The sequence below is a fragment of the Myodes glareolus genome, chromosome 21 (genome assembly GCF_982192425.1).
Source record: "Myodes glareolus chromosome 21, mMyoGla1.1, whole genome shotgun sequence".
NCBI classification, from domain to species: Eukaryota; Metazoa; Chordata; class Mammalia; order Rodentia; family Cricetidae; genus Myodes; species Myodes glareolus.
In genome coordinates, this window is record NC_142046.1 from 63,454,359 (window position 1) to 63,465,502 (window position 11,144).

The 11,144-nt window shown below is 41.3% G+C and overlaps 1 protein-coding gene across 2 annotated transcripts in view; it reads left to right on the forward strand.

The window, feature by feature from the left end:
• Itgav (integrin subunit alpha V) overlaps positions 1 to 3,967 on the forward strand; it is a 72,803-nt gene extending 68,836 nt beyond the window's left edge. For both annotated transcript variants that reach the window (XM_085680900.2, XM_085680901.2), the window contains exon 30: positions 201 to 3,967. In XM_085680900.2, coding sequence (XP_085537026.2) covers positions 201 to 296 — 96 coding nt within the window. In that variant the 3' untranslated portion in view covers positions 297 to 3,967. The remainder of the gene's footprint in view (positions 1 to 200) is intronic.
• Positions 3,968 to 11,144: the final 7,177 nt, after the last annotated feature.

Below are 11,144 nucleotides of genomic sequence, written 5' to 3' on the forward strand. Positions count from 1 at the left end.
AGGGATAGAGGGACAAGGGAGGAAAAGGGTAAAGAAAAGAAGAAACGGACGCACAGTGACACCGCCCGGTGAGTAGGGCTCGTTTCAGGATGGGAAACTAAACAAAAATGGCATTTGGAGTCTCAAGCTGCTAATAGAAACGGTCAGTTGTATTTTTAACCTTCTGTTAGTGAGAGCTTTGCCTGTTCTTTAACTGACAGATGGGCTTTTTTAAACGCGTCCGACCGCCTCAGGAAGAGCAAGAGAGAGAACAGCTCCAACCTCACGAGAACGGCGAAGGAAACTCCGAAACCTAATTGTCGGTCTCAAGCGGTGCCGCTTCTGGATCTACCGAATTTTCCACTTTGGTGATAGATTTAAATATCTTTCACGAAGAACAAAATCCCCAGATGGTATAGCTGAGGGTACCCAGTAGCCTCAGCTTACCCACAAAACTGAAATGACTGTTTGCCAGCTTCTCTTGATAAACAGGTTCAGATTACATGGGCTTCACATACACTGATGTATGCTTTTAGCGATAATCCTTGTTCAGCGTACATACGACAGCACCTGAGTTACCACTTCATATAACAAGGTACCTCTTCAGTTACTGTTTCTAATTTACTGTATGAGGTTTCTCTCTTCTTCGATGTCACGTTAAGGCAGTTAGGATCTTTAAAGCCATTCAAGTTTAGACCTTAGCACGAATAACTTTGTACAGGTACTTAGAACGTTAGTACACATTACACTACAGTTGGTTTCGTAAGCTACTGAAGACTCAGTGATTGCACGGACTTAGATTTCAATATCATTTGCATAGTAGGACTTTTAAAAAATCTGATACCATCAAAATTCTTTCCTGGGCAATAGGCCACTTCAAAGCATGTGCTCAGTATATACACGTCCCTGGGTTTAATCCACAACACTGGGGAGAAACAACAGCTTCCTGGATTAACAACGGTACAGTATTTTTATATGAAATTTAGGTTTTTATTTATATCTAGTCTGCATTGTATTTTATTGTATTTTAACTTTTGTAATTTAAGTTCTATATCAAATCCTTTAAGCCATTTCATGCTGAAAATTCTATAATTAAAAATGCCCATTAAGCAATAGCTTGATCTCAACTAAATCTTGATGGTGATTGAAGCCCTGGGAGCCAGAAGTTGTTTCTGAGGTGCGTCTATCATTTGTCTAGCCGTTTGCAGCGTACAAAATGCCGAAAGGCTCTCTCTGTGAAGCCCTGGGAGCCAGAAGTTGTCTCTGAGGTGCGTCTATCATTTGTCTAGCCGTTTGCAGCGTACAAAATGCCGAAAGGCTCTCTCTGTGAAGCCCTGGGAGCCAGAAGTTGTTTCTGAGGTGCGTCTATCATTTGTCTAGCCGTTTGCAGCGTACAAAATGCCGAAAGGCTCTCTCTGTGAGTCTCTGCTGGAACCGCTCACCAAAATTGCATTCTTTAATTAGACTGGAGCTTCTAATTGGTGTTAATTTATTTTGCTCCTGTTTTCATATTTTCCTTCTATTTTCAAAACCGAGAACAGGTTAGGACCATCTTTATAACCTATAGGAACCTGGATCTCCCACCCTTACCCCAAGAGAAACGCTTGGAATCCATATTCCAAAGGCAGTGAGCATGGTTGCTTCTAGTGTGGGTGTTTCCTCAGGTTAAGCAAGGCAATGCATCCACCTGCCTCAGCTGTCAGAAGAAATGCTAAAAAGGTGTTTTTACTGCAGCTCTTGTTACTGAAAACCTTCTAAAGCCTTTCTACATTTGTTAATGTAAGTTTTCTGGGGCTTTAATAAGGGCAGCAGCATTAGCGAGGTATTCGTTGTCCCTGATTTATTCACAGTTCCTCAAGGCCATGGGATGACTATTGATTATAGCTATTTTCAGCTGTGCACTAGAAGTTGAGAATTTTAACAGCTTTTTAAAATGCTGTCCTCATTAAGCAAGGAAAAATATTTCTCTTAAATAATTGAATATTTTTCTACATTTTAAAAATAATGAAATTCGTCTCACCATATCTTAGGTTAATTCAATGTGCATATGGCTGAGATAATATGGAGAATTTATTTTCATGACATGAGGCACATTTAGGTGGCTTGTACAAGTTAGATATAGACAAAACCCTATATTTAGCTTGAACTTTTAAAGTAATAGCTTCTGGGGTATAGAATTTATTAATGGCTTGAAAGATCATAATCATATACACAAGTGTTTTAGCCAATAAATTTAAATTCTTTCCAGAAATATTTTTATCATAAAGCCAAGTGTTGACCACCACCACACAGCCACTAAGTTGACTGTAAAAACGTTTGCCTTGTCTGTCTTCCTACATAATAGCTGCCATTCCTGAAAATCAATGAAATTCATTCTTTGGCAATAGAATCAATATTGATTTTTACAGTTATTCCTATTATGGCTTCTTTGCCAAGGAGTAACTTTCTGTTCGGGGCTGAAAGAAGTTGTAACAGGAAATTAACGTGATGTGTAGTTTTCTACAATACTGTGGATTGCCTTTTAAGAAGTGTAAATTTGTATTTTTGTAAGGTTAGGAACTGTAATTTCAAAGCCAATTCTGAAAAAAATGTTGATTCTTTTTATTCTATAGCAGCATATGAATATAACTGACAGAATATCAAAGGATGATTTTAGATTCATATTTGTAGTTTACTGAGAATTAAAATTCATTTCCAAGTATAAATTTTTCATAATCTAGTTCAGTTGAAAGAAACTGAGTGATCCAGAGGACATTTGACACAAGGAGAAATGCTGACAGCGATGCTGATTTCTTACAGAGACCGTTGTTTTAGAGTGGATGCTGCATGACGTATATCAAGGTCACTTCCCCTCTGTTTAATTATCACCGTGATTCTGATTGTGTCTCAATGACTATAAAAGGTGAAAACAGCCAAAACATTTTTGTCTTAATTCTACCTGAATTATGAAATTACTAATTAGTTAATCCTCATGAATGCAACATTAGTTCCATACTGAGGAGATTGACTAATAGCAGATAAGAATTTGCTGTTCCTTTAAGACAGCGGTGAGGGTTTTGGTAGTGAGCCTAACCCCAAGGAGGGATCTCTGAGGCAGAGTATAGCTAGAACTAGCTAGAACAGCTGGTTCTCCTAGGGTGATAGAGAGCTGAGGTGGCGTCCGTTCCCGCTGCAGAGCTGTGCAGACCCTCACAGAGGAGACTGAGTTGTTTTAGAATAGCTGTGTGGCCATTGCCTCTCTGTCACCTTGCTTTACTCGTGGGTGACTTTTACATTTGATTTGATGAGTAAGGAGAAAAGACGAACAAAGTTGTACTGGGGATCCAAGGAGGCAAATAAAATTGCTTAAAGTCTAGTGATTTCTAAAAGGTGTCTTTGAACTCGTTGGGCCTTCATCTGAACCGTGAACCGTGGCTGTGCCTGCAGTCTACACTGGTGTTTGTTCTAACTCCTGATGCTTCATGCTTTCTGTGAGGGTACTGGATTTTCCATTAATTTTATCATTGTTCTCAAGTGCAATATAACAATGTAACAAAACATATAAGTCATTGTTAATTTAGTAAGCCTAATCTGAATAGAGATTTATTAGTATTTTTTGTTTGTTTTGGTTAGCAGAAAAAAGCAATTCTGCTGTAGTTGTAGGCACACAGGTGAAGTTTTTTTTTTTTTTTTTTTTCTTCTAAACCGAATTCTGCATTTCATTTTAGGTGGAAAATGAGCTATTCCCTTTCTGCTTTAAAACACTTTCAGCATCTTGAGGTAACTTGGAAGCTGTGTGTATCAAATGATTTTGCTCTTTAAGTAACGTAATTGGAAGGTAATTCTCTTGGGCTTCTCTCGTGATCACCCACATTGGGTGAGACATAAACATGAGTCTGTTCTGAAATCTGTCATTTGCTGACTTGGTTTGAGTTAGTAAAAGCAGGTACCATGTTCTGCTCTCCTTCCCTCGCGTAACTTGTGACTGTACAATAAACTTGAAATACGGTGCCGGCCTCCTGTGTGGATTCTCCCGTCTCCCGCCCTCTCTCGTTCCTTAATCACCCAGCGCAGCAATCACGTGTCAACGGTGACACAGCTCTCTCTAGAAGTTCAGATGTCTAAGAGGATTCATTATCTAAATGCAGGAAACCCACAAACCAAAAGCAAAGGAAACCTAATGGTAAGCCACATTCTTAGAGAGGAAACGCTTTCTTAGCGTGTCAGCCACTCACGTGAGATGGCGTGGGAATGAAAAGGCTTCGGCACTTCAAAGGGAACAACCGCGTGAAGGGGCTTCCTCCGGAACAGATGACAATCACTGCTGTAGAGCCAGCAGAGGGTTAATACCTTGCATATGCAAAGAGCTCAGAAAATCATAAACTCCACAAAGCCCAACCCTCCAGCCATTTGAATGAGTAAATCAAATATTCAGGCGTTTTTGAAAAGGTGAAGCGGTGAATCATAAGTAGCCAGTAAATACACGAAAAGTGTTCAGTTTCTGTAGCCATTAGGGAAATTGTAAATCAACGACTGGGAAGGACCCATATTTTGAACCTGCCTCTGGCTGCTCCTCCCTGACCATTTGGAGACTCCCCCCCCCACTCACCAGCTTGTGGGACCAATTCCCCCCTCCCCAGTCTCCATGGGCTGGGTGGGTAGGACAGTGTGTGTGTGTGTGTGTGTGTGTGTGTGTCCCCGTCCTCTCCTGCCATGTGCCCACCAAACGCACTTTTTCTGTCCACAGCACTGTTTTACAGGTGTTTTTTGTTTTTTTTCTTTTGTTTTCTTAAAAAAAAAAAAAAGAAAGAAAAGAAAAAGAAAGCCAGGCGGTGGTGGCGGTGCACACCTTTAATCCTAGCACCTGGGAGGCAGAGACAGGAGGATCTCTGTGAGTTCGAGGCCAGCCTGGTCTACCGAGCGAATTCCAGGACAGGTTCCAACACTACAGAGAAACCCTGTGTCGAAAAAATAAAAAACTCAAGTCCAACCTAGTAAGAGTGGCTATCGCTTAAAACACAAACAAACAAGGGCTAGGGAGCACCTGTGAAAAAGGAACTGCTAGCACAGCTGGAGAGAATATAAGCCACGGCTTCTACGGGAATCTGTATGGAAGTTCCACAATAAGCTAAAATTAGAGCTATCATATGACCCAGGACTATTCCCAATAGCCCAGCTGTGGAATCAGTCTAGGAGCCCATCAATGGATGGATGGATAAATGAAATATGCATTTATAGTAGAATTTTAGTCTGTAATAAATAATGCCATGAGTCGAAGGGAAATAAATGGAACTGGAATTCATCAGGTTAAGTAAAATAAGAATCAGGAAGACACGCAGCGTGTTTTCTCTCATTTGGTGGTTATAGCACACATCAAAAATGATATGAAAGTGGAGGGAAGAGGGAGGCAAAGGAGAAGACGAAGAGGATAATGTGGGGTCTGTTCATAGTACACGATACACTCGAGAAAATATCACTGTGTAAACCATCACTTTGTAGACTAAAATGCACTAAGAAAATAGAAGCCTTTAGGGTAATTACGAATTTACTGAAAATGTACAAATATTTGTATTTTTAAACAAATCTCTAATTTTCATTGCATAGATTTTTATTATTTTTACGCCACCAGGTTGCTTTAAATAATATACATTTACATCTCCATTGCTTAAGTTTATATGAAACTACAGTTCTAGTGGAATAAACCATTCCTAGTACCCAAATCCAAGCAGCTCCCATATCCCAAACTTCTAGTTGCGAGACTGGTGGTCAGTGTCCAGATGCTTACCTGGTAAAGACTGCAGTACTACAAAATCTAAGCACTGCTGACCACACAAACATCCAACAAGAAAGCTCAGCATGGAGGACGTGTCCTATATAAATTTCATGGACGGTGCTTCAAGACTGTCGCTGTAGTGTATCAATATCATCATAAATGTTTGAGATGGGAACAGTCAGCTGGATGCAGACTTTGTCTAATGTAACACGCTGAAAACACATTAAGGGACAGTTTTAGGGTTTCTTGTTCCAATGTTCACATGGCAACATGGCAGAAAAGTAATACATACTTGTCATGATTTTTAGAAATGCTTGGATAGAAAAATACTTGTTGAAAATGGAGCTTCACCTCCCCCCCCACCCCCGCACATAGGTGGGGTTTAGTGTCATTTCAAACACCGTTGTCTAATATGGGAGGTCCTTCGGTATATGTGTTGCTTTTATTGGTTAATGAGTGAAGAAGCTGTTTGTGGCCAATGGCTTAACAGAGTGTAGCCAGGCAAGAAAAGATAGAGAGAGCAGGCAGAGTAAGCGAGACGCCATGTAGCCGCCAGAGGGAAAAGACGCAAGCTGCTACCTGGAATCTTGCTGGTAGGCCACGAGCCTTCTGATAAAATATAAAATAATGGAAATGGGTTAATTTTATATGTTAGAGCTATTGGCCAAACAGTATTTCACATGATATAGTTTCTGTGTGGTTATTTTGGGACTGAGCACCTGGGAATAAAGACGCAGCCTTCTACAACAAATTGGTGCACCACGTGTGCTAGCTAAATCCACATAAAACCTGAGAGGAATTCCAGACACAAAAGAACATAGTTAAGCACAGCTTAACACTGTGGCTCCTTTAAGAAAGGTTTTTCCTGATTCAGTGGTAGCAACAAACAAACAAACAAAAAATAAAGCTAAGTCTTTAAAGAAACAGAGTAAACTTGTAGAAAAAGTAATTGGAGTAAGGAAAAATAAGCCATGCAAAGATGGAATATACACAGAGAATCTGGATTATGTATTTTATTGTGTTTTCTTTGAATTTTTTGACTGTGAAGGAACTAACTACAGAGAGACATTTCATTGTGCAGGCTGCTAAGCTAAACCAGCATATATATCTTAAAGGTGTCTTGACTTAAATATGTGTCTAAGGACAACTTGCTTTGGAAAAGAGGTTCTGCTTTTGCTTCCACAGAAGATGAGAACCTGTGGATTAATTCCAAAGTAATGTGGTTTGATGCACCAAAACCCCCTGAAAGATCACCATGAACACCCTGAAAATTCTTTGTCCAACAAAAACCAGGAAGCAGTTTGGAGAGAAATACACCCATATTTCCAAATATTGTCTATAAATGTTTGTTTACATTTAAGGGGGGATATGCTATAGAGATTTGCATTGGTATGAATCTTGGTTTATTGATACAAATTTAAGGTCAATTTTGTTACATGTATATTTCTGTTCTTGATCAAGTTATTGTGTTTGTGCACCTCATTTAAAAATGTAATGTGTAATTAAGAAATATAGCTTAATAGTCATTTATAATAGTCAAATTTGTAGTCATGTTAGTTAGATTTTTCTAGATGTACAGAGATGTATTTTTGGATGAATAGGTGTTCTTCAAACCTTTCAAAGACTACATTTGAAAGGCATTTAAAATGTTTAAGAACATAGGAATTGTCATGATAGTGAGACACATCTGCTCCTGGTAGTACCAAGCTGCTTCAAGAGGATGATGAGCACCAAAGAGACTCCTTACGGGGTTGGTTAGCCATTTGGATAAGAAATTGCTCTTGCCTGGACTGCTTGGTGCTATGCTGTATGAACTGGACATGAAGGATCCTCAGAGAAATGACTGCTGAAGTTGCCTAAAGGTGATACAGTTTTTCAGGGTTCCTGCTACGTGAAAGAGTCTGCCAGATATTCTGCAGGACACAGAAGAAAGCAACTGATGGTCTTTACCACTACAAGGTAGAACAGATCTTCAAATTTCTTGTTTCATGAAAAAGTCTGCTGGATACTATGGGCCTGTAGGCTGAAGATGGATGCCCCAACAGTACAGAAGAACTTTGGGTGACTGTCCAGGCAGCAAGATGTCTCTGTCAATTCTAGAATTTTGGAAGTTGCTTACAATGCACTTCCTGTTTAATTAAATAATATTATATCCTTCTGGGTTCTTTGTTGAGTTGAAGAAAAAATAGTTATAATTATAGTTTTCCTTAGTTATGATGAAAGATAAAGTATTTATAAATGTTGCAACTGTAATTCTTGCTGATAATCATCTTGTTATATGGAATTTTACTATGTTAAAGTTAAAACTTTCCTTCTTATTTAGACAGAAAGGAGAGTCCATTTGTTACAAAGCACTCTTGCTTTGGTTTCAAACACAGCTTCCAGTTAGCACAGTCATACCATTCTGAGTGGCAGAGACGGCTCAGTGGAGCTATAGAGCACAGCTTTTGTCTTCAAGCCCTAGATTGTGCTTAGATACTTGAAGTCTTAGACCTACAGGAAAAGTTTGGTAACAGAATATACGTTTATTTAAGGTAAAATAACTATTGAAGATATACTTCACTGATTTTTAAATATATCTCACCCAATGGTTTTTTTTTTATTCTCTAGCATTTGGCCCTAAATGCATCAGATCATATGGATTTTGTAGGTCCCACAGATACTGCCCACATCAACTGTATGAGAAATGGACCATTTAAGAGCCATCTAAACACTTACGAATGTTAGAACTCATCTCTAAACACATGCCATGATATTGGCCAATGTGGAGCACTTGTAGTAAGGCTGTGTTTCAGCGTTTTCGTTTAAAGAAAGTTTGATTGTGGGAAAATAAAGGCGATACCAGTCAGCTCTTTGGAGCTGTCTCCATTCTCTCCTTTCTGCTCAGATGTTCAGGTAGCCTGGAGCACAGAGCAGGGAGGTCAGCTTGAGGAGGCTGAGGAAGGCTCCCAGCCAGGAGCCCCTCTTCCAATGCCACCTGCTCACACAGGCAAAGCTGACCGAACAAAAGTGCGGGGTGAGGCATCTCCCTTGGGCATCTGTTTCCTAAGCAGTATGTAGACCATATATATCCTATTAAAAATTCACTTTAAAATCAATGTAAGTTGAAACTAAATACTTCAAACTGCAGATGGTGAAGCCCTGTACCCCAGGCGCAGTCTTGGACAAAGCGCTGAGTCTCTCAGATGTTTGCTGCTCCTGTCTGTTTAATTAGGCAACAGGAGTTACTTTCTAGAGTTGCTCTGAGACTATAAGGAGAGAATGTTTGTGAATATCTGTCATTCTTATCTTATGTAAGCTGTGTGTGTATGTGTGTGTGTTTTGAGACAGGGTTTCTCTGCAACTTTGGAGCCTATCCTGGCACTAGCTCTTGTAGACCAGGTTGGCTTCAGACTCACAGATTCACCTGCCCTCTGCCACCTGAGTGCTGGGATTAAAGGCATGCGCCACCACCCGGCTGTTTTTATACTCTTCATCACAGTAAGTTCCCACACTGTGTAGACTGTCCCCACCGCGCTGGAAACATTGAGAGAGACAACTGTAAGAATGGGGAGGGCGGGGAGAAAGCCGCTCACATGCACTGCTAGCTATGAGGCAAGGTGAAGAGCTCAGCCAGAGGAGACTGGTCCTATGCAGATCTTCCTGCAGCCGCTCCACATACGAAGCCTTTGAGTTTACAGAGCTGGGCTCCTTCACTGTAGATCTATGCTTTACTCGTTAAAACCAGCTAATCTTGATAGCACCATCAGCAGCCACCCAAGATCTCAATCTGACAATTCAGGCCTCAAATTAAACACACTCTACCCTACCCTGTCCCCATCAACTCCAGTTAACCATCTCAGCCGAGTCTAACCCCAAACACTCATTTCCCCTACCTTTCCTCTTGTTTTCAGGCTTGTGCATCTTTGGCAGCTTCCCATCTTTTGCTGTTGTTTATTTGTTTCTGTTTTGTAACACGCCTGCATCTAGCGGTCTCTCTTCTCTGTCTTTTCCTCTCTAATCTCTTCCATACTGATAGACAGTGATCCTAAAAGTGCAGGATAAGAGGGCTTCTCTTTCCTCTTCAGCCCCCTTCACAATGGTCTTCAGTGGAGAACTCGGCTGGCTTACGTACCACCCAAGATTGCTGGAGTTGCCCTCTGTGACATATGCCAGAACGGTGTCCTACACTATGAGTACGTACAAGTGTCTGCTAGATATTTTAAATAGCTTCGTGTTCTCCACTCGCCTTTCGCTGCAGAGAAGGGTCAGTCCTCCGGTATCTGCTCTCACACTTTCTCAAGTATGTTGTGCCTTTATGCATATCTCTCTCTCTCTCTCTCTCTCTCTCTCTCTCTCTCTCTCTCTCTCACACACACACACACACACACACACACACACACACACACTCCAGTTTTTAAATGACCTATTTCTGTGTAAACTCCTATTCTGTACAGCCTACCTCCCCCAGTGTCTTCCACAGACTACTTAAGTTCGTTCAACTGTGTAAGCTCAAAACGCTTGTATTTGCTTCTTCAGTAGCCACCACCGCGGCGGACTGTGTTTTGTTTACGTACTGTCTCACCCTAACAGGTGGTAACGAAGGGATTCTGTTTTACTTATTCCAAGCTCCAGACTAGACACGCAGTGAGCACCTCGTTAAGTACTTGTTAGGTAAGACTTTTGTTTGTTTTTGTTTTTGTTTTATACAGGGTCTTTCTATCTAGCCCTGGGCGTCTTGGAACTCATTATGTAGATAGAACAGGGTAGCCTCAAATCTCCTGAGTGCTGAAATTAAAGGCGTGTGCTGCCATACCTGGCAAAACTTTAAAAAACAATCAAAAAAACCCCCCCAAAACGCATGAAAAGTATAAGTTACAACGGGTAAAAGTATAATTAGGAGTATTTATGATGACGAAAGTAATTCTCATTTCAGCACGAAAAAAGTTTATTTACAGTCTGGAAAGTATTAGTTTATCTTGTAAACAGGCCTTGGCACAGCAGAGAGCCTTGGGTTAAAGGAGCCTGGTCTTTGAACCTATGAAACTTCATGGTTTCCTGAGGGTGACCAGAGTGTTACCTTTTTTTCTACACCAGGGTCAAGTGGGAGGAACTATATTCTACTATGTCCACGTTTTTTTGCTGCCTCGGGAAAGATTAAGGATTCGAAGGTCCTCCAGCTCTGAGAAAGTCTCTCCTGTTAGTCTCCGCCTAGCTAAACACCTGGGCACCAGCATCACCTTGCGGAGCGCCTGCCCGGTGGCGGCGGCGGGGGGCGGAGGAGGGGACAATCCGCGCTCGCCCCTCCCGGCGGTCACGTGCTCGGGGGTGCCAAGCCCGCTCGCTCGCCATCCTCCTGCCGACCCGCTCCTCCTCCTACCGCCGAGGCTGTGCACCACAGACGGCGCGAGGGGGAGCGAGCGAGCGGGCGCGG